At 36.2% G+C, this 24,838-nt stretch overlaps 1 protein-coding gene across 2 annotated transcripts in view; it reads left to right on the forward strand.

The window, feature by feature from the left end:
• ATRNL1 (attractin like 1) overlaps nt 1–16,300 on the forward strand; it is a 432,748-nt gene extending 416,448 nt beyond the window's left edge. For both annotated transcript variants that reach the window (XM_058841794.1, XM_058841795.1), the window contains one exon: nt 14,231–16,300. In XM_058841794.1, coding sequence (XP_058697777.1) covers nt 14,231–14,355 — 125 coding nt within the window. In that variant the 3' untranslated portion in view covers nt 14,356–16,300. The remainder of the gene's footprint in view (nt 1–14,230) is intronic.
• The last annotated feature ends 8,538 nt before the right edge of the window (nt 16,301–24,838 follow it).

The following is a 24,838-nucleotide window of genomic DNA, read 5'->3' on the forward strand; positions in this document are numbered from 1 at the left end:
GGCAGTGAAGCTGTGTCCCTGATGGAGGTTACAGGGAGATGGTTGAGTAACAGGAACAGCAATTACACCCAAAAAGAAAATGAAAACCGTCATGCTCTTCTGAAGAGCCATTCTATCCATGCACACAATAATATCTAACATACATAAAGCACATTTCCCTGTGATTTTAAATATTATTCTGAAGTGCATCTAACCTAGCAGTTGAAATCTGTGCAGGAAAATTGGCTGTGCTCTAGGAACTTGTGCCCAGCACTCAGAGCATGCACAGAATTATATAATTCAAAACTAAACCTTTCTTGGAGTCATGCTCATATATATCTTTGGAGACCAGATTACTAGTTATATAATTATTTACATGTTCAGTATTTACTGTCTGAAAAAATTCAACCCTGTGTTCTCAGGGCAATGAAGGCAGAGCCAAGCCCTGAAGCTCTCAGAGCTGAGTCACTTTAGATGGCACAGTGATGCACCATATTCATCCTGAACTGTGCAGACCAGGAGATATTGCTTGCATTTGAAAATATTGGCAACAAAGTGTGTTAACTCTCATGTGCTCTCTGGAATGCTCTGTGCTAAACTTTGAAAACATAAAATGTAAGAAAAATATGATAATATGAAAAAATCCATAACCTCCTGTCAGACATTGCAATTGCTTGAGTATTCAGCAGGAGTTAAAGATGGATAAAAAGTACAAGGTATAAACCATAGCAATGAGAAGCAGATGAGCTGCATTCAAGAGCTGCATTCAAGACTAATAGATTCTTCACGAAAATGCTGTGACATTTATTTTCTATATTAAAAATTCAAATGCAAGTGTTTAGTATGTCTCATACATATCAGCTCTTTCTGTAATTCTGGGACTGGCACAGTTTTGCCTTTAGTCATTTGGGTATTGCTTTTCCATCCACTTTGATCACATTGTGCTTCTGGAATATTCCCACCAGTTATCCTAAGAACTGTGATAACTGAATCTTGTTTCATCTGTCCTAGAAACTGAAACATAATGAAGGAGAGTCTCAAATAAAACTGTAGAGGAGGAAGCCACCATCCCTACCCCCTCAAATGTTTGTTAGCACCTTTATTATAAATATTTGTATTAATGAGAATCTAACCAACCGTCTCAAAAATTATGGCATAAAAATATGTACAATAATCATGCAGTATCTTTTCTTTCCTACACAAAAGAAAGCATTTATCATTCTGGTAACACAAGGGACGGAAAACAATGCCAATTCCCAAACAAAACCTTTCATGATTTAATATTGTTGTTTTGTCCCCTTAGATCCTAGAATGATAAATATTGTTCTTCCTGTTGTCAGCATCAGAAGCACTTTCATATGTGGAATAAAGGCTCATTCATTATAATCATACTGTTTTTTTTCCAGGTTGCTTTTTTCAATCTGGTTCAGAATACATCACTCCAGTGATCCTGTGCCAGCTTTTTTGTGGTTATTCCAAAGCTCCACGGGTACCTGTGATGCTACCAGTTTGATTTCTGTTTATGACTGGGCTTTTTTATCATTTCTATTCTCAAGGTTTTAGAGTCCTCACTGTGTCTGGGACTTCATTACACTGAGAGGTGTACAAACATGTGCCTAATCCAGCTTGGATGTACAAGTGTCCATGGAGTGTGATCCTCTGGGAAGCCACAGGCAAAGCCTGTTTGTTTGGTCTCTATGGCTGTCCATGAAGGAGGAGGGAGCCTATGGACAGCCCTGTGGAGGGGATGCCCCTTCCCTCTAAGGCTTTCAAGTCTTTTCTGTGCTATTTGCTCTTGAGAAGAAGCTGAGGGGTCATTGCCTGTGATGTTTGTGCAGAACACAGGAGTCATTCCAGGTGAAATGTCTGTTGCTCCATCCTCATCCCAGCCAGCCAACAGCCCATTCTGCTTTTGTCTAGTGTTGCAGTGTTTCAATAACTCAAAACATATCTCGATTTCAAAATGTGTTTTTTGCAAATCGTGTCAGTACTCTAAATAGACTTACATTATTTTCAGACAGGAATACACAAAGGTTAAGCACGTTTCATTTTAAGGAAAGCTGTTAGCTATGGTGTGATGCCATCCCATCTCTCATTCAGTGGTGACTTTAGGAAACAGCCATTGCACTCAACCTAGGCAAACTACCTAATTACTATATTAGCATGTATTAGTTAATTTGCATGTAGCACTTTGGAGATCACAAGCTCAATATTTTAATATAGTTTCTCTTCCCTGGACACATCTCTTGTCTTCATTTTTAAACCATCATGAAAAGGTCACTAAACATTGATTTTTGTAAATGAAAGCTCTAAAATAGGACTTGAAAGAGCTAATGTTTGGGGGGAAAGAAAAAAGTGTGAAAATTCAACTTGTTTAAGTCAGACCATGAATTTTGGTGCTCAGACTTTTCCTACCAAGCTTTAGATCTCTTAAGAGTCTCAGAAATTACATGCCTCACTCTGGAGGCTGTTTGTTCTTGCAAGAGGCTCCTGGCTCTACTTCCCTCCCCTTGAAACCCATCCCAGTGGATCTGGAGAGGATTTAAACCCCACTGCCTCAGCTTCTGTGGATATTTAGCAGCTCCATGCAGATCTTACACTGGCACAAAGGATAGCTGTATCCTTGAGGCCACCCTAGTGAGGAAAACACATTTTTGTCCCTTTTGCAGTGTGAGTAGAGAAAGTACAGTTAAACAGATCAAAGATGAAAAGTTGCATGAGAAATGTGCATTAGTTAGCACACAGTTTTTAGAATCTTGAATGTAAATATTCCTCTTAAAACACAAGTGGGATTCAAATAATGAAATAAGGCTGGCTGCATTTAGATTGTTCACGATCTGTTTCATTGCTCTTAAAGAAATTATTAGGTCATAGTTCAAATGTGAACATCTATTTTTCATCTCTCTGCAAATAATGGCTGTGTGTATCTTTCTTAGAAAATAATTGACCACTAAAATGAGAAGTCATGAGAAGGACAAATAATATAAATGATTTTTAGGATGCTTGCAACTTTTTAAACTACCATACCACCTTCCTACACTAGTACAATGCAAAGAGATGAAAGAAATTAGAAAGGAATTAGAGTAGCTTAGAAGCTAACATCAAATTCACAGAGAAAATTCCTGACTATTGGAAGTCTATATACTAAATACTTTGTAAAGGCAGTTAAATTGTGTGTTGACTGAAGCTCAACAGAAAAAAAAAGCAGCAAAAATAACAATGGAAAATAAAGGGCTGTTTGAAAGGAAGGCATTGGAAAGTAGTGTAGGAAAAAGTCAGAAATTTTATATATTCCTCTTTTTGTATTGTCCAGACCAGACAGAAGAAACAAAAATCAACTTTTTAGATTGGACACATCTGGACACAAACCTTACAGAGGTTTATATGAATCCCTCTTGAGTCTGGCTCTTCCCCTTTTGGGGGATAATAGCTTTTAATTCTGAACTTCACACATCATCAAGTCCCGTTCCCACCAGAGCTTTTGTTTTTCTCTCACCACATCATAAAATGTGGTGTCCCAACTTTTAGAAAAAAAGGTGGTTTTCTGTTTTCATTCTTTGCACCCAAAATTACAGCAAGCTTCTAATGAATCAATCCTAAGCATGAACCATGATTTTCACTGTTACCTTTTTTCCTATTCCTTATGAAAATCACTGTTTCCTTATGGCTTCTTCAAAGTCTTGAGTGTATGGTATCTGTTGGTATTGCTTTATAGTTTTATATTGCACCTTTATAACTTAGGATAATTATTTATAGTTGCAAATCATACTGCAGTAGTCTGTAGGACAGAATGGTGTATTTCACAGCAAAGGGAGAGCAGATTCATGGTTTATTATATTATTATTTTATAGGAGGCACTTCAGGGGCTATGGAAGAAAGTTTCTCAAATTGTGGCAGTTCTCAGAATTTGGGAAGTATGAAACAGATTACATTCAAAACACTCTTGGATCATTATCACTGTATATATAGCCATTGAAGACTAATTGAAATATAGAAAATCAGGAAATAAGAGAACCAAAGCGAAGTTTTTCATATGTGATCAAAAAGCATATGGGAAAAAATAGTGGGAAGAAAAAGGTCGGCAGTTAAATAGCAAATAGAGGCCTCAATGCAATTTCTGCTTTTAAAAAACAGATGGGAGATTTAGCACTATGGCAGTGAGGGAGCTCTAATGTCCTGCTGAAGGTTTGTTTCTCCTTCATCACATAATAAAAGCTTTTTTGAAAATGCTTAAATGAACACTAGCTCTTAATCACATCCTGGAAATACAAAGACAGGAGGATGCTTTGTACAGCACAGCCATTTTTGATGAAAATATGGGAACAATGCACAGAATTGCTCTGAATTTTGCCTGTTGTCTAAAAGAACCATCCTGACATTGGAAAACTCCAAGCTCGATGTATCTCTTAACAAATCTTCTTGTCCATGGTTTAATTTCAGCCAGTTCTTACACGAATATTGATGAGAGTGGGCTGTTGTAGTTCTTTAGTAACTCTTAGCAGTAACTCTTTAGTGTCAGAAAGTGTAATTTCATTGAGTGCACCTTCAGGGAGCAGACATTGTTGGGAAATGGACTTTGTGAGATCTTCTTGAGTATTTTTCACTTGGTTTCTACCTTTTTTTTCCCACATCCATTTCACAGCGCGAGTCCTGTTCAACAGGCCATGAGTTAGAGATCTTATTTTGTTGTATTAAAAGGAGACATGCAAATCAGGCTGAGATTTATGCCAAATCAGATCCTGAGAGGAATATTTCATACCTTCTGTATCTCTGAAGGATGTTGATCCTAAAAGGAGAAATGTGGAATCTGAATTTGGTGTGCCAAGAGAATCTTTCTCATCTTTTTCCACAAGAATTTAGAGAAATATTTTAAATGGCAAAAGTTATAGCTTGGTAATCTTTTTTTACAATAATTGTTGGTGTTTTGGTATTGTGGTTGGATTTTTTAAAAAAATGTATTGATTTAATGAGCAAATGAGACAATGAGTGCTATTTGTTGGATTGTGAGTACACAGAGGTAGGTGGCAAGCTGTGACTATGGACTACCAGTTTTCCAGTTCTTTCTCTCTAAACTAGGACACATGCCTGGGACTTATAATATAATATATTTCCATTGATATGCAGCCATTGTATTACTATCTCTCAGTTTCAGGCATTTGCTGTATCTGAATGTGTCACACAAGCAGAAACAGTGCTCTTCTACTATCATTTTACTGATATTTATCTATACTGACTGCTCAGGACCAAGTAAGTGTATGTAATGAAGTGTTTAAAATGGAAACCTATTTCCATACAGTTTGACAGGTCTAAGTGTGTAATTTTGCCTGTTCTAGTCAGAACATGGTGTTTTCAATGTAAAATAGAAGATTCAGTAAAGAATAAATGAGTAGCTGTGTAGCTTACTTGTCTATGCTGGAGTCCCATTCAGAATTATTCTCTTTCAGTGCAGACCATAATTGTGGTAGGGCTATTTGTACAAAATCTTTGGGGGTTAAAATGGTTCTTTAATGGTGTGAGCTTTTCAGCCTTTTACCAAAAATCAATTTTCTATACAAGTTGATGCCAGATTTGCTGATGGAGCCACCCTAATACTGACAGCAGAGCATTTGTGACTTTATCTTCCTTGTTTTTCTTTTTCTTTTTTTGTTATTGTCAAGCCTTAATATTCCTGAAGCTACAAATACCCTGGTTAGAGATCCTGAGGACCCTGAAGTTGTCACTTTAGTGATATTCAAAATATGGTTCGATATTCTCAGCACACTTTCAGTCCCATTGACTTAATTCTGTGTTACCTTCCCAAGACTGTTTGTTTTGTCACAGTGACTCCTGGCCATGTAGCTGGGGATGTTCTAAATGTCTAATTGGGCATCAGCAGAATACTGAAAAACTGGCATTACTATTTGGCCAGAACCAAATTAGTATCAAAAACAGTGGTTAGAGTGATGATATATTGCACCAGTATGTTGGAAATGGGAAACAAGCTCAATACTTTGTAAACCTTTGAAAGCAAAACTTTAAAATGAGAATTCTATATGGAAAATCACTGCAGATATCATGCCTACTGATGATAAAGCTGAAATCCTATTGAATTTCTGGTGAACTAAAATTATTTCTTTGCATGAACCTATTCAATGCTTTCTGGTTTAAATAAAATTTTTCACAAGGGAAAAAAAAACCTGGCACCTGCAACACAAAGGGTGCAAGAGAGAGAAAAAGGATCTTAGAGGATTATTGTTCTAATCTTCTTCCTTAAAAGTAAATGGTAATGTAAGTAGTATTGTTTTATCTCCAGCCTGGGCAGAATTGGCCCCTTTTGGGCCCTTAAGGCTATTGTCTTTAAGGTGGTGTGTTTTGTCTTGAGGAGAAGAGTAGTAAAGCTGCAAGTCTGACAGTATATGTTATCACCCAGATGGAACATTAGGGAGGTATTCATAAAAACTGAATTTCACCTGGTGAGGTTTATCACCCCAGATTTCCTCTAAAGACAGAAAGAGATCTGCTTTAAATCACCCCCTGCCAGAAAGGTCCCCCTGGAGGGAAGCAAACCCCAGTGACTACTGCTGCTTTTTCTCCTTCTGAGTGTTCTCCTGATTGCTCATTTGTGTTCCACCCTGCTCTGTTTCCCAGATTCTCACACACAGATATTCTGATTATTGAATTGCATGGAGTATAATTCAGCCCTGTAATGCTGGCCAATCACACTCTGTTTGTATGGATGATAAATCTCTGTCCCACAGGTGTTCATCCCTCTCATGATGTATAACAAGGCTTTAACTTTCATCACAGTGGTTAAAGCATCCAATTGCATGAATGGGTTTGGGTAAAAAGCTTTTAAAATGTTGTAACTCAACCTCACAACTTTTTATGGCTTTCATCTCTTCATTTTGCTCTCATTTGCATCCATGGTCCAAGTAAAAAGAGTTTGCTGAAGATAGAGACAAAGAGTAAAATGCTATACAAGCAACCTTGAGTGTGCCAGGCTGGAGGAGCCTTTTGCAATCCAGATGTGTCTAATTACTATAGAGGGGTTCATAAACCAACCCCACCTGGGCTATAACTGTGATACTGACTTCTAAAAAAAACAATTATGATTTTGTTTGTATTAAACCAGGTATTGCTTAAAAGTGAGTGAAAATAGAGCTTCTTCAGTACTCCAAGTAGACTTTTTTCTCTTCTACAGAAATAGGTTTACAAGACCAAATTAGATTCTGGCATGATTAATGCATCTCACCAAATTCTTGCAGAGTAGCAAATTAGTTTATAGTGATTTTCTTGAAAACAAATTAAACGGCTGCACAACATCACAAGAATAGAGATGTTTCACATAACATATGGATAAATGATTCAATGGAAGTGAGATGTAATCAAACTGAAAATGTAATCCAAATGGTTCAAATATTACTGTCCATTGTAGAAAAAATGTGTAATTACTTGCATTTTAATGCATTATGTGTAATATACAGTGGCGGAGCAGCAAGGAATTAATCTGCATGAGACTTGCAGATATTTTAAATAGATTATTCGTTTTTAGGTGTTTTTATTATAATTCCGTTAAAAACAATATGACAAGAAGATCTGGCCTCAGGTTGCACCAGGGAAGGTTTAGATTAGGAGAAAGTTCTTCACCAAAATGGTTGTCAGGCCCTGGAACAGGCAGGCCAGGAAGTGCTGAAATCACCATTGCTGAGGTGTTTAAAAGACTTGTATGTGGCACTCAGGGACGTGTTTTATCCATGGACTTTGCAGCCTTAGTGGTTGCACCCCCATGATTTTAAGGGTCTTTTCCAGCCTAAACAATTTAATGGTTCTATGGTTCTTGTACTCTTGTACTCCAGGAGGGCTTGAGTTAAGAGGGTGGTGAGAAAAAAGTTTCAGTTAATCACTGTTAGATTTCCCCATTCCATTACTGTGGTGTCCCCAGCTCCCCACTGGCTCCACTTCACCGTTTGAAGCATCCCAGAGTGCGTTGTCAGCTTCCCCTTGTCCATTTCCAGAGAGGCCAAACAACCTGTGCTTTCTTAAGTCACTGGCAAGCTGGAGAGTTGAAAGGCACCAGATGTTGTACAGACCTGGATTTCAGACCAAACTATGGGTATCTCACTCTGAAAGGGAAGAAAAACTGCTTAACCGCATTAAAAGAAAAAAAAATCACTACTGGCCCCATGGAATACAAATATTTCACACAAATATGTAGGGCCATTTCCTTTTCACAATGAGAAAATTTGGGAAAGGCTGAATGAACATTTCTTCAAGGAGCCTTTATTGTATAGTCTGCATTTCCCACAAACTGACAGCAGGTAATTTATAGGTCTGTTCTGGAAATAAGAATTTCTTAGTCCCTTATAGATAGCCCTTATTACTAAATAGGAAAGGTGTAATAAAAAGGAACATGACATCTTCTCTCTACTAGTGTGTGCCTATTTAATTCCACACTACCGTTATTTAGTTTATTATTGTTATGGTTTAAGTTCTGTCTTGTATTTTACTTATTTAATTAAGTTATATGCAAAAGAAAAGGAAAACGTACCTCCTGGCCTCTTGGCTGTCTTCCCATCTTGCAAAAATGATCACTGGAAAAAAATGATGGGGTTACTTGCCCAAAGTAATTTCCTAGTTAGTTTAGTTTGTTTAATATATCTCTCCGAAAGTAAGAGCGGTGTCAACTTAAAATACACATTCATGCACCAAGCAGGAAGAGGAGCCCATAAAAAGACTGTGAATTTGAGGTGCTGTCAGCTTTTCCTTTTAAAAATAATCTAATTCAAATAAAAAAACCCATTCAATATGACAGGCTATGAAGACACTTATTGTTCTTGGCAGATGCTTATGATTATTTTTCTCTGTGACTAAGTCTGCGATCTCTGGATACTGTCTAGGCACACCTGCCAGATCAGGAAATTCGGATACACATGAAGGATTTGACTATTTTCTGACTTCGAAATGAACTTAGATCTGTTGTGTTCTTCTAGCCATATACAGTCTTGAACTTCAGATGACTCTTAATTTTTTCTCCTGGAAAGTACTCAAGTATCAGGTTTGTAGTAGCTTAGGAGGGGGCTCTATGCATCACATTTTTGAATACCAAATTTTGTTCTGGTTCTGTTTTCTGTGCCTTTTGGATATCTCCCAACATGACTGGATGTGTAGCAGAGGAGTATGCAGCACAAGGAACAGGCTGGCCTTTTCAGCCATGAAAATTGAGCCTGAGTTGGTCTGCTTGGAGACAGTTTGGTTGAAAACATGGGAACAACCAGAAAATTGTGAAACTATTGCTAAACTAAATTGAATATGACTATTTCTAGCACAGTATCTCATAGAAAGTAAGAGATTTTTTTCCATGGGTACTCAGAAACACTGCCTAGTAACAATATTCTATAATTTTATGTTCCTTCTAGAATGCTATATTCCCCCACTATTATAGACATTATAATCAACAAATTTTTTTCTGTGAAGAGTAAATGTGTGCATTCCATAAATGTTATGGTGAATGTGATCTGTTTCTTCAAATTAAGAACTAGGTAATACAAAACTTCATTATTAACTGTGGGGAGTTGTATATAATTTTTGTGTGTATATATATAATTTTTACATAATGGCATATTTATGTTACATTATTACACAATTTTGTATATATATGCATATACCATTAGTTCACACAATATTCATTGTGTACTTATCAAACAATATTTTTATAGACTTAAAATATTGATAAATGGCAGAATTCATTAAAATTCCCTACATTATAACTGGTAATTTTATTGATGAATATGAAAATGCCTTCATTGGCCTCACTGTGTGCTATGGTGACTGCAATGGGGCACCAGAGTCTGTGATTCTCATCACTCAGTGTATCTTCAAACAGCTCAGATCCATTTCTACAGGTTTCCATGGGCAATATTTTCTTCCACAATGGCAATATTTTGAATAAGAGATCCTTTGTGATACAAGGAGTCTGTCCACTATGAGGTGAGCATGTACAGTAATGCCAGTCTTTAAAAAATCAACAGATGGAAGGAACACAAAACTTGTGGGCACTGAAGGGTGAACCTGTGACTTTAATGATATAGTGTTTACCCAGTCTTTTCTGTGTAAGTCTGTCTGTATGGCAGCTGGCATTTTATTTTTGTTGCTTAAAGTCACCTTAAACAATGACTATAATTTTGGTTAAAATGCCAAACAAATCTAATTGATCTACCTAACTTGTAGTTATTTAATTGTCTCCAGGTTTCTGAATGTTCTGATTCTGCATAACAATGATGTGTAGAAATTTAATCAAATGAAGACATCTATCCAAATGTTATATCTGAATAATGCATATTTAAATTGAAAGGAGACATTTCCAGTTCCCTGCCTAAGCACAAATCTGAGGTCATTCTTTGTTCCCTTACTTTTAACAAAAGAGATAGTAAGAATTCCATGAATTTCTCATTAAAATGAACAATAGAGGAGAAAAAAAAAAGGTTTAAATATGCACACCATCATGTAAGACTAATTTTTTCAATGTGGGTTTTTTTTTCCCTACTTTTAGAGATAGTGTAGTCTTACATCAGTTCAAATGTAGTTGTATACAATCAGAGGAAAAATGTTTAAACATCCCAGCATGGGTATTTCCATTTAAATCTGATTACAGTGAAATAAAACTGTAGCTATTAAAGGTTTAGAAGAACTACAAATACAAGCAGTAAAAGAAGACAGTTAGTAAATGAGGTAGTAAAACATTTCAGCAGGGCAAACAGTTTATAGCACTCAGCCTTCCTGTAGCAGACTGTGCTGTTCACCACAGACCCGTGCACTGTTCCCCGAACTGCACTTAAACCTGCAATTAACCTTTCACGCCTAATGAAGCTGTTTTGCTGCAAAATTAAAATATATAGTACTGCCTGTTTTTACAGAGACTGGGAGGAGAGCATCTCAGAATGAATTACTTTTTCAGATGCTCTTGTTTGAAAGCAGGATTAAAGGGCTGTTTGTACATAAACTGTGAATGCGCTTTTCAAGATAATCTCCTTTGATTTGCTGTATTTTATCCTTCCTACTTCCTACTTATTAATAGTTTGGCACTACTGTAAAAAAAATTTAAAAGGAAAAAATTCACACCCCAGTAATTTTATGATTAGAGACTTCCCGAAAATAAACTGTTACCATTTAACTTCCATTAGGAAAGACAATAGTTCTGCTAAAGATAACCAAGTTCATATTGCTTCCTCTGGTGTTCTCCTCGTTGTGGGTGCAATTACCTCTTACCAAAATATACTTTCCACTTACAATTTGACTGGGCTTACTTCTTAATGACTTATGCATACATATCCTTAAAGCAAGCTAGAGGTTGTTTGAGCTGCATAGAACTAGGTCAGGCTATTTCTATAACATTTAGTAGAAAAACAAAGTAAATTTAAAAATAGGGCTGGTTCTGCAACTAAGATTGATTTTACAGAAATTGCAGGTGACCTGTTGAGTCTCCATGTGGGATCCTTACTGATTTCTCTGTTCCTTTCTGCCATGCTGCTCAACAGTCAGAATCAACCAGAGACCATGCAATGATTTGGGAAATACCAGTTTGGATGTCAGGCAGGATATTTAAACAGCAGCATTCAGAGAAGGCAGGTGAATGGAATAACTTAGGAATTGAGGTAACACATCTGGAGCACTTACAATTTACAGTTCCAACTTCAATGACTGTAAATGTATTCACATTTGTTATTTAGATAAAAAACCTGTAAAATCAAGGGAATGTTTTGGTTTTGGTTGGGTTTTTTTTAATGAATATTTAAGCCACAGTATTTTCTTCTGTTTTATTTTGATGTAAATTCTCCCTGCTCGAAGTGTCTGTGCACAGGCTTGACTTGGTAAATGAAATTCCTTTAGACTGCCAGTCTGAAATAATGAATTGTTCCCCCAGTTAATTGTATTGCTTTGATAACAAGGAACTATGCTGGGCGTAGAAAACGTAATAAATGAATGTCATCAGATGATTTCTGTGGCATTTTGACAAATGATCTTCTGTAGTGACCTGATTTTAATGGAATTCAATCAACATGCCAGTACCCCCCAGTATGCAGTGCTAGACCTAAGGATTCCTTTTTGTTACTTGTTCTATTAAGTGAGGTTCCTCAATACATCCAAATATATTTTACAATAGCTTATTAAATTAAAAATCTGCTTACTAATAATACTCTCTCTGTTTAGCAGAGTCCCTAAGCCTAGCTGTTGAAGATGGGATGACATGGAAGCAATCACCAAAATGTTATTTAGGTTTTATCCCTGAATTTGCTAGCACCAGATACTGCTTAAACTTTAAAGGTGCCTCAAAGATTTCAGCAATTTAATTTGTCAAAGTCCAATTTTAAGCATCACTGGCTCATGCCAGGAAATATTTGTGTATGTGAGAAAAAACAACTTGATTAATCTTGGCTCCTACATATCCTGAAATGTATCAATGATAATTGTACTTAGCGTTTTACAGTATTGTGCATTTTTTAAAGCTGGATGCACATTAATCAATTCTTGCAACTTTTTTGTGGCTTAAGAAAGGTAATGTTACCAGTGTGCAATAACAGATTTTTTCAGGATACTGGAAACCTGAACTGAATCTGACCATATATCTTATATTATGAAGGAAGATTGTAGCAACACTTGTTAGTGAAAAACAATTTTTGCAGAGTTTCTTAGCAGATAAGTGCTGTAATGAGGGATTGCATAAAAAGTATTGCAAAAATTGGATTCTGTGTAATAGATAAATTGAGTTTGATATTGGCTTGAGATAAGAAAAGTGCCTGTTAAACATGGTGAAAAGAATTTTCAAAGGTTTACTTAGAGAGTGGTTGTGTTATTGTTTGGAGAATTAAATGTTTTGGGCAGTGTTGAGAACCAGCACCATCCTTACCTACATTTTGGGCACATGTGAAAGTGTTTTTTTGTGGTTTGTTTGCAGTAGAAGATAAAAATGATGTGAATAATCCTAATCCATTTGATTGGAGTATCACCTGTGTGAATTTAAAAGCCCAGAACTGCCATGCATTAAGTGTGCTGTTAATCACAGCATTTTAGAAGTCACTCATTTCTAGAAAGGATGCAGTAGAAAGCAAATGGGAGAGGAAAATTCTTAAAATATCAGCTTCTTAGGTCTAGAAGGGAAGGTGAATGAGGAGTGGCTGAGGTCACTCGGTCTGCTCAGCCTGGAGGAGACTGAGGGGAGACCTCACTGCAGTTACAGCTTATGAGGAGAAGAGCAGGGACAGGCACCGATCTCTGTTCTGTGGTCATCAGTGACAGGACCCGAGGGAACAGCCTGAAGTTGTGTCAGGAGAGGTTTAGGTTGGATATTAGAAAAAAAAAATCTTCATTTAGAAGGTGTTTGGTGCTGTACCAGGCTCCCCAGGGCCGTGGTCACAGCACAGAGTTCAAGGATGTGGACAGTGCACGTGGTGGGATTTTTGGTATTGTCCTGTTCAGAGCCAGAAACAGCACTTGATGAGCCTTGTGGGTCTTTTCCAACTCAGAATCTTCTGTGTTTCTATGATTCTTAAGCACGCTGGTCTATGCCTTTGCCAATACCCTGTTGAGATTACAGCAGGTCATGAAATAGCAACAAATTAACCAGAATCTAAACCAGAAGACTTTTGGTGAGTTGAAAATATTTAGCATTTACCCAGGCCATCATGGTTCACTGTCTGTCAACTGTATCACTGATCTGTGCTTTCTAGAAAGATATTTTCATATCTTTTTGTGGTTAATATTAACCTCTGAATATTCATCAATTAATGAAGCAGATATAGATAGATAGATATAGATATACATTATTTTTTTTTTCTTTTGCAAAGGAGTACAATGTTATCCTAACTGCAGTTTCTGTTCCTCTCTGATTTTCTGATTTGATGGTTTTGTCAATTTCTAAATGCAATGCACATACATTTAATATGAGGAAATTCATGTCAGAAAGCTTCTGGTCCTCATAATCAGGAAAATGGTGATAAAGAGAGGTCATGCTAAGATCACACAGCAGATCAATTAGAGACACAAATGGAACTTATTTCCAGTCTGGTGTCTTACCTGCGTTTTTTCCCTTCCACTGTTTCTTCGCTGTCTCCAAGTAGCATTGAAGAAAGTGAGAACTTGTCACCTGACTGAATTAAAATTGGTCACTTCTGGGAAACCACATAAACTTGGCTTGAAAGAAACCATCACGCTGCTCTGGAACTCTTCTCAGGAAAGCTGAGCATTAAATTTTGTTTTTCCTTTATTTATCTTACAGGTCTTGCAATTGCAAGTGCTCTGATAGACATTTCACAACAGAAGCCTGCGGACTGTAAAGATAAGAGTTCAGGAGTCAGAAATCGAAAACATCACCTTTCAACACATCAAGGAACTTGTGTCTGAGAGTCAAGAACTACAATTGTATATTCTGTAATGTTTTCTTTTTAAATGGCTTCCATTGAAAGCTAAACTACAGCCTCAGTTTTTATGGAGGCAAATCTATGAATGAACACATGAGGTCCTGTGCTCTGTTGTAGTCACACAGCCTGCTATCCCCCAAAGCAGAACAAACTTGTGGTATGTATGGGTATACCTGAAGAGCTTTAATAAAAAGAGTGGATCCTGGTATCAACAAAATACAAGATAAAATACTGAGTATTCTTAATCCTGAACATATCAGAGCAGGGAAAATCCTTGGACAGAACTAGGAAAAACTTTACTTTTTTTTTTTTTTTTTTTTTTTTGTTTTTTTGGAATGTAGAAGCAATTGGTATCATTGAAAACTGAGCAAATTCCAAGAAACTAAAGGAAATTTTTTTATAGCTTAACATAACAATGGGAATTGTATAGATCTTTCCTTTTAATTGGCATGAAGATTTCTTTCCAGCAAGCAGAAACTAAAGAGAATAATTTGGATTTAGGTGTTTTTTTTATCATTGCCCAGAAGAGGTAGTCATCTTTTGAATTCAGCAACGGTGTATCCCAAAAACACCACATGTAATATTTGAAAGATAATTCTATCAAATACTAAGGCTTGAGAATTTAATGATTATTTTTCTTCACACTGGAAAAACCTCATAAATATAATTTGGGCTGCAGAAGAGTGCTGGGTGGGCTTTCTTTTCTGTATCTCAGAGTTTGTCCTGAGTTAGGGATATTTACAGAGAGGGTCCTCCCTGCCAGCTAAATGATCAGCAAAATCAACTGAGCATGGAAAAGCTGCTTTACAGTATTTTTTCCCAAGAGAGTCTCCAAGACTGCGAATCTAAGGAGAGTTGAACATGCTGTTATTCAACCTGCTCCCGTTTCAATATTGAAATTTTCTAGTATCTATATATTGTCCTGAGCTGCAAGCAGAAGAAATTAATTCCAGTCAGCACTTTGGCTCTTGTTTTTATAATAAAGTATGGATATTTTTTTTCTCACAACTGCAGAATTTCATCTCATTGTCACTTCAGCACCTGTTAAGGAATTACCCTATATAAATAAATAAAAATGTTTAAAAATCCAATTTGCTTCCAACATTAGTTGTCAAATCCCACAACCAGTATGGAACCCCACACAATCAGTACTCAAGAAAAAAAATGCAATGAAAGAATTTCCTTTGTGAAGGACTTTAGTCTTTTGGGGGCTCAGTAACCACAACAGATAACCTGGCAACCAGATTTAATGGCCTTCAGTCTTTTTATTTACAAAAATTCATGAACATAGAAGAGACTAAGAGTATGCTAAGGGGCAGGTAGCAGATGTGTCATATTCTCATTTATGCATTGCACACTGACAGAGTGTAATATGAAACCAGTAGTTTTGTACAAGCTTGTTGAAAGTATCGTTTCTCAACTCCAAATTTGCCACCATCCTAGTACAGGAGAGTGATACAGAGGTCTAAATGTCTCATGTAATGATAGACTTTTGGTAAATATGAAAGATATAAAAAGATAATTGATGTTTACTACTATATCTGTATTTTTTATGTTCTTTTTATTTCAGAAAGATGATGACATTTTACTGTTTATAGTTGACTACATAGTTACTTGCATGCCATGGTGGTGCAGTAGCAGTAATAAAGCCCTGTTGTGAGTTGTGTTTATTTCCTAAAGCCATTCATACATAGAAGTACTCAGCTTAATTTGGATGAGGACTAAATGTAAAAATAATTATTAAAAAGGAACAATTGTACAGTATGTAGTTATATCTTATACAGGAGTATTAGGTTGCATCTAACCATGACTGCTCTATTGTTTTGATAAATTATGCACTTATGAATTATGGTATAATTATTTCTTATACTGGCATGATTGTTTCAGTATTTTCATATCTTAAAATAAGATTATTATCTTAAGATAATGCCATCACAATCTTGTGACTTTTATTGCCTATTCTGACCTCATATAACTTAAAACTTTAAAAATTCATTTTTAAAGGTTCTGTTGAGAACTTTGAACCAGTGCTACTTAGCCTAGTGAAAAAATTGTCCTTTGAAAACAACCCTTTCTGCCAGTTTTAAAGTTAATCTGTTCAAGTGAATATAAACTGATGGGACTGGTTTATATGATGCATACACTTAGGAAAAAGAAAGAGCCACTTGTCTGGAATATATTCCAAACTCTCAACCTAGGCATTTCACTTAAGAAATATACGGTGTGTGTTTTGTGAATGTACTGGAAACCACATCCACAGAAAGAGCATCCAGTCCTGTAGGAGAGTTTTATCTTCGCTCACTCATACAGGATTACTCTGTATCTCAACCAGAGTTCGAAAAATACTTGAAAATCAGGTATGAGTTTTAAAGGGATTAAAATATTTTATTGCAACACTGAAGATAGGCCAAGAGTGATCAGCCATTTTACTGTTTTCAGGTAAAAATGTTACTTTATTGTACAAGAAAAGCATGTTTGTCATGGGATCATTCAGCATTTCCCTTCACTCTGAGAATTTTTTTTCTGAAGTTATCTTTATTCTCCCAGGATCCCTGATTGCATGCAAATTAGTAAATTCATATAATAATGAAGTAAATAAAAATACTTATATAATGGCCACATGTAAAAACAAGGAGTTTGCAAACACATCTTATACCAAAGCTTTCTTTTTGGAAGGTATAAATAGCATAAATGTCTGATAACTACATTTTGTTAGTTGTTGACAAGTGCAAACTTTTTGGTAACAACCACTGTACATCAGATGAGATGTTTTATGAACAGTCCCATTATGATTGTGTCAAGAAAAGGCCATATTCTTTTTTAAACTCTGTTCTCCAATTTAACTTTGGAACCCTTTCTTAGAGTCAGAAAATGTTGAATGGGCTGTTTTACTCTTAATGTGATTTATATTGGATGAAAAATAAACGAGTAAGTGCTGTTCTGGTAAGTAAAGCCCCAGTGAAGTTCTGATTGTCAGGATTCAACCTCCCCCTCCTCAGTCCGTGGATTCTGCTGAGGGAAATCCAGCAGCTACAAATTACTGTTCCAAATATGAGATAGCCTGTCCATGGTAACATGGGCTTAGTACTCCATTTCCTCTTTGTATTTCTATATTTATATAAAATTCTGAATATACTTAAATCGAATTTGCACACTTCAGAATATTTGCTTCCATTCATTACATTCCTATGAAATGTAATGAAATGTTTGTTCAACTGCACAAAAAAAAAATTAAAAAAGGTTATCAGTATGTTACCACTATTAAAATTATTTAATAAAAAAGGTCAAATTCTTGACACATTAAGCTATGAATATACCATTAAGAAACATTCAAATTCATCTGATTTGAGGATTTTCATAGCTGACTGCTCTTTTTATACATAGAGTTTCCTCTCATCTTCCAAATGGGAAACATTTTGACAAGTTCAGATTGGAATGTGGAATTTGTTATGTGTAAAATCTGCAGCAATAATTATTTTCTAAATAATTTAATGTAGAGGTTGGAATCCTGATAGTAAGAATTTTAGTTTGGGATCACTTTAACAGATGTTCAATCTTCATGCATAATAACTTTCCTAGTATTAATATAAATTATAAAATCATTATGTACCTAATTTCATTACCAGTTTTTTAAAAAGCATCTGAAAGATTTCTTGACAATAAAGAAAAATTCTCTGTTAAAGGTAATTTACAATCCCTCTTTTTTATAAGCAAAGTTGTCCTGTTCAGAATGTTTGATGTTACTGGGGAAAATTAAATAAATTAACTATTTTTTCCACTCTCTAAGGTGCAGCATTACCTGAAAAACTGTAGTTTGCTGATACTTATTTCAGTATAAAGTATGGAATATCCAAGGCTATTTTAGGTGCTTATAACAAATAATAACAAGCCCAGTGCTGTCTGCAGGTGGCCCAAAATTCCCATGCTGTCTTCAGTTGTATTTCCTCATTAAATACTAACAACAAAGGACAAAGATGGCAAAAAAAACCAAACCCTTGTAGAGTCTGGGCTGGTATAACTCAGGGCCATACATATGTTGTTTCAGCTTTTCCTTATTTAATGCAATTTTACTTTCATAAGGATTGTTTATATTTCTGTATGACTGCCTATAATGCCACATGTGGCCATTTCTATGGCTGCAGGTATTTTGATTTGGAAAATCATTGTCCTGTACATATAGTTGGAACTCTAGTGGCTCTCTGAAATTTATTGTGAGGCTGAAAAGGGACTCATATTACCCCAGGCTTGGTCATGTATGCTGAAACTTACAGTTTGTGTCTTGAAACATTTCTGTGCCCTTGCTGATAATGTTAAAAAATGCCTTTTTCTAAAATGGGAAAGCAAGGGTAGGAGTGATGGGAAAACCAAACAATTATTTTTAAAGCATATGTGTGTGGGCCTATATCTATCTACAGATCTATATATCTATAAATCTATATATCTATATAAAATAGATTACATCACTGGTTTAACAACTGATCTAAATCAGAACATTCACTCAGTTTTCTCATATTCTCATATATTATATTGAATATTATGAAGGCTAACTCAGTGACAGTTTATGTACATAACAGCCATTTCTACAGAAATAAAATCTTAAATGTGTTTGTCCTGAGTGAGGATGTAGAAGTGTGCTTGAAACACTGTACAGAAAATGTTATCAACTATCAGTTGTTATCAATTATTATCGATTGGGTATCGGTATTTTCAGCATTTCCAAGGCTGGGTGCAGAAGGAGAGGCATCTCCTGTCCTTTGGTACCCTTCCTTTTCTCCTGTAGCAGTTCTTACATGCTAGATCAGAGTTAATAATACAGAAAGAATATGAATTTTGACAGAATTGCTTCTCAACAATAACTGTTTCTCTTTCTATGATATCATCAAAACAATGCTTGGCTATGATATTTTCCAATTTTAGCAAATGCCTTTTTCTAAAAGACCTTTCATTAGACAAGAAGCAAGAAAAAAGTAAGATGGAGCTCTTCAAATACACTTCAAGACCTGAAATATATCAGAAACATCTTATTCTACTGAGGGTCTGGGTCTTTTTAACAATTATTCTAAGGTCAGTATTTATAAGAAATAATTTTTATCATATGATTTTTTTAGGGATTAACATGAAGCAATTTTTTTTCATGTGAAGTCCTGATGGTCTCTTAAGACATTCAGTTATAAAATATAACTGAGAATAAATAAATATAATTTTGGAACATATTGTTTAGGATAACCAGCATGGATGTTTTCATTGAAGAGCTCTACACAAATTGTTTCCTAAAGCTTCCTCTCAGACATGAAATTTGTCAGTATTCCTGCAAGTCTCCTCTTCCCCATCCCTTCCCAAAGCACTAAGAGACAAATGGTCAGGTATAAAAAAATCTTTTGAATATATTTAAATATAATATATATGTATATTAAATATAATACAGGTAATTTTGTTTCTTCTTCTAAACAGATGGTGAAAATATGGCCAAAAAAAAATTCTTAAGTGAATATTTAGGTAGGATAAAATTAACCTTACTAATGACATGGGAATATTTGAGATTAATTGATTAATTAATGTACAGAGAGTACTCAGAGCTCTTTACTGATCTAAAAATAACAGTCACTGTAAGAGTGCTGAGTATATTTTAGTTACTAAGTTATTTAGTATCAGGTTGTTTTCATAGTGCCAGGTGATAGATTTTTATACCACAGCTTGAGACACAATTTAAAAAAACAACAACCAAACCGAATTATTTGCTGGCAGATATTCAAACTCTGTGGCTTTTCATATAACAGTGGTCACAGAATTTGCTCTTGATTCTGTTTATCGACGTCATTTTCCTTTTCTTAGTAAATGTTTTACTAGTAAATTCAATTTACTGGTATTTTTTATTATTTGGGTTTAGTAGATGTCTGATTTTATATTATTTCTTTGTTTTTCTTCTTCAGGTAGGAACTTTTCATTCAGCACGTTCTGCTTCATTCTCAGTTGCCCAGACCATAGGATCCCAAAAGTGCTCCACTATTTTGTCCACTGCAGTCTGAAAATGTCAATGAATGTAACATTTTAAGCATGTTAAGGAATATCAAGGATAATGCATTTCCATGCCTTAATCCCTCATTTATATTAAATGGGCCAGAGATTTTACACCTTCTTCATGCTCCATCTTCTTAATTGCAAATTGTGGCTATGCCTGTTAAAAAATGTCTTCTGGAGTTATAAATTCCTCCAATGTGGCTCAAAGGCCACAGTACAGCGTTGTAAGATTCCTTAAAATCTAGAAGTGTGTGTATTCATTCTGACTATAGTGTTATATATCTTCCAGTATATCATGATTATTTCATATTTGGGAGAATTATTTTTTCAGAATCCAAATTAGTGTTACTGAAATGTTCCTGCTTTATTAAAAAACAAACAAACAAAGACCCCATAAAAACATTCCCCCCCCCCCCCCAAAAAAAAATGTAAACCCTTCTGAGAAAGCTTTTTAGGCTTTAAAAAAAACACAGGAACTCTTTCCACTGGCTTTTACATTGCATTTCTGAAAATCACCTTTCATGGCTCTGAAATTTTTTTCAGCTATCTGAAATCAACAGATTTATTCTGTACAGCCTTTGGCTTTGTTTACCTCCTTCTGCTTTTAATAATTTAATGGCAATCCTGTCAACACACGGTGCCAAATTCTTCCCAAAGGCTTGTAATTGCCTCTTGGATCCCTTCAGAGCTGAGCTCCACAAGCAGCCCAGGTCCATCCCTTTGTAACTTTCTTCTTTGAAAAGAAAAGATTTTCATTGTTCATCAGATTGGCAAAAGAATGATGATACTCTTTCCTCCAGGTGAAGATTCTGCTTTCTTCTCAGCGCTAGTGTTCCTTCTCTGCCCCATCCTCTCCACATGCCCTTCAAAGGTCCTGAAGTGCCTTTGTCTCTTGGCATTTTCTTTTGATTCAATCTGATCATGAACCTGATCCAGGTTCTGAAGGCATACAGTCCTTGCCACATCCTGATCCTGATTCCTTTCCAAAATCTTTAATCTTTCCTCTTGGGAGTGTACTGTTGGTTTCTTCAGCAGTTCTCCTAAAGCATCTTTCACTTACCATCATCTGCACACTTCAAATAGAAATCCTCCTAAGCTTCAAACCCGTCCTTAGCTGCTACTCAGAGCTGCTCAGAATCTGTAAGTTTTGCTTGTTGCACACATGTTTGTGTGGGTAAAGGCTGTCCTCTGTAGACACATTTACAGTTTTAATATCCAGCCAGCTGTTCACATTTTTGGGGCTTTCCTTGTACCATATGCACTCAAAATGTTCCATGACCTCAGGGTCCACCCTTTCCTTAGACCTCTCTATTATCTGCCTTCCCAAGATTTAGTCAAGCATTTTCTAAGAATTTGTTCTTCTTTATGAAGAAAAGACCTTGAATTCCAAGAAACATTGCTTTAATATGACCCCACTCCTTTAGCCTGCCCAAGTTTTCACAGTTAACAGAGCTTTAAGAGTCAAATGTGTGTCCAAGGTATTGTTTTATGCCAAGGTCCAAGCAACTCTGCCCAGAGCTGGTGTGCTAACTCATTGCCTAATTTCTGTGGTGCAATAGATCTGGGGGTTGTTTTCTGCAACATTTGGAGGATTAGAGGAGAAAGTTTGAGAAATCTAAATATTTTAAGCCAATTATTCATGTTACTATAAAAGTGTTCTTTTATTACTTAACCATATTGCTGTTTCATAGGGTTTGCCTCTCACTGGGCCTCTCCCAGTCCCATAAAAATGAAAGCATACAACTTCATGTTCTCTTCATGACTAAGACACTGAAATTGCTAATGGGAGACTATGTTACAGTTTAGTTTATTTAATAAACTAATCCATTTTTCAAAAGAGGCCTTTAAAATTGTGCAGCTTTATTATAGTAGCTCAGAATTGAAGTACTCATAAATTGCCATTTACCTTGTACCTTTTGGGTTGGTAATTCTTATAAAAAAGGCAGTTTGTTGTAACAGAAGGCTTTCTGTTACAACAAACTGCCTTTTTTATAAGAATTACCTACCCAAAAGGAGTGCTTTGAGGCCTGGGTGGCTTTTGCCTTCTTTGCAAAACCTTGCTTTCATGGCAAACCACATAGGATTTCAAGTGTTTCTTTATTTGTGTTCCTGTGACAGTGCAGTGCACAAGCAATAGTTTTGCTGTCTGGGAAAAAAAAATAAACTTGTTTGGTTTATAGTCTCTAAAAATGAAGGCCAACAGGAAGGGCATCAGTAGATGTACCCATTAAGATTATAACTTCAACAACAAAACCAGTATCACTAAATTCTAAATAAGTAAAAGTTAAACCAGGGAACAACAGGATATTCAGCTTTCTGGTTCCTCCCTTGGCTGTTAGGAGTGTGATATACAACGTCTTTTTCACAGGAGAAGAGACAAAATGAAGTGCTTACCTAACTCATATTTACTCCAAATGGTACATTTGTGCTCACACACTAACACATGCACATAAATATATATATGGATCTCACCTATAGAAGTATTAGTTTGGCTCAAGGTCAGTGGCCTTGCTTGCAAATATGTAAAATATGTAAAGTGCAGTGTCTTCTAGAGGCTTCAGGAGTTTTCCAACTTTCCTTTCCTTTCTAGTATTACACTGAATAGCTAAAAGGGGGTTGTGCTTTATGAGTGGATACTCAAAGGGAGAAGAATGAGCCCCAGTGAAATCTCTGAGACCTTCAGGCTTCCAGTTAAAAGGAAATTTCATGGCTATGCACTGAGAAGAGATCAAGCAAAGTGGTTTTAGCATAAGTGGCTGGATGTGCCACCCCTGCCCCTCAGGTTCTAGACTACTAAGGGCAGAATGTGATATTTAGATCAAGTTCTTTACTCGATTTTAAAATTGCCCATCTGAGGTACCCATATCAGCAAAAAGCCAGGGTAAAATCCAGAGTAATGGCACAGATTTATAGAAACTGGGGGCAAGCCTAAACCTTTCCTGTGCTGTAAGGACTTGTTTTTTTAAATTTATTACTATGGTGTTTATATTTACTGGGATCATCTTGTTATGCCAGCTGCAAATATATTCCATTACATCAGGGTTTTGTTCCCCTTTGCTTTTTGTTTTCCCTTTGACCGTGAGGATACCCTTACACAGCATCAGTAGTAGGGTAGAAATCTCTCCAGCTAGCTCTAGGTGAGTTAGTCTGGGTACCAGAAGGCACAGCTGCCTCAGCACTGTCCTGCACCCCTGCTAATAGCTAACTGCTCTGCAGAGCTAATTAGCTCCATGGAGAGCACAGGAGCCTGGCACTGGGACAAGCCAGCTTGTTCCCAGTGAGCTCAGGTAGCTCTGCACAGCATTTCATTTTCTGGTCCAGTTTTGAGGTTAGTAACACTTGCTGGATTAACCTTAGTGCCAAAGCAATGTAAATAACAGCCCCACTCCAGGATTGCACTCAGTGCCATTGAGTGACATTTTCCTGCAGGATTTCTTCTATGAGCTGGCGAAGCAAAACAAATGTTAAGATATTCATATTAGTAAGTATATTGTGCCCTTAAAAAAGTCAGTAACTCCTCCTCATCCTCTTGGCTGGCACTAACTGACCTGAGCCATAGCTTAAAAAAATAGCAATCAGAAGAACTGTGTAACAAAGAACAAGTGATCAAGGCATAGCAAATAATCCTTAGATTCCTTTTGAGCTAGCTTCTATGTTTTTTGGGGGGTTTTGCCTCTTTTCCCTGCTGTTCCAAAGTGCATGGTTACCCTCAGCACCTCCATGTCTGACATTTTTTTAGGTGCTTCTGAGTAAAGAAAGCTCTCCTGCTCCAGCTCCCACATTACTTCAACTTGTATCAATAACAAACAGCTTTCATTCTTTCCCAGTCAATGCTGGAATATGCAAAGCAAATCAAAAGCTGTGGTCAACATAATAAATGGAAACATCTATCTCTTCCAGTCAGCCATTCCCTCACTGTTTTTTCTCCACTTTAGATAAACAATCTACAATGTGTTTACTGAGGCTTGTACTGATATCCCTCCATGGTACAGGCAAGTCTACTTTTATTCCAGCAGACACAGAGAATAAGCCCACGGTGCACAGTGCGTGCAAACCCCTTTGAAACCCAAGATTATTTGTTCTCTGACTGTTCTAAGGTAATTAAGGAGCATTGCATGTTTCTCAATTAATGATTCCTCATTCAGCTGGGGATCTTTGATGCTAATTTGTTTTAATCAGGACAGAGACTGCTAAAAAACTAAACAATTCAGTGAAGAGGAACTAGGAATTTTTAATCAAGTGGAAAAGATCTAAATGCTATGAGGGACACATCCATCATAAGTTTTCACTTCTTGTTCATTTAACTTTGTTCTTTCAGGTCTCATAAAATGTTGCGTTAATCAATGCAGGAAAGTTTGTGAATATGAAGAATGCATGGTGGTTTTTTCTTCATCTGACGTGAGCATTTGTGCAAAAATGAGGAGCTGAAACAAGAGTCATGATGTTAA

Source organism: Poecile atricapillus, chromosome 6 (genome assembly GCF_030490865.1).
Source record: "Poecile atricapillus isolate bPoeAtr1 chromosome 6, bPoeAtr1.hap1, whole genome shotgun sequence".
NCBI lineage: Eukaryota > Metazoa > Chordata > Aves > Passeriformes > Paridae > Poecile > Poecile atricapillus.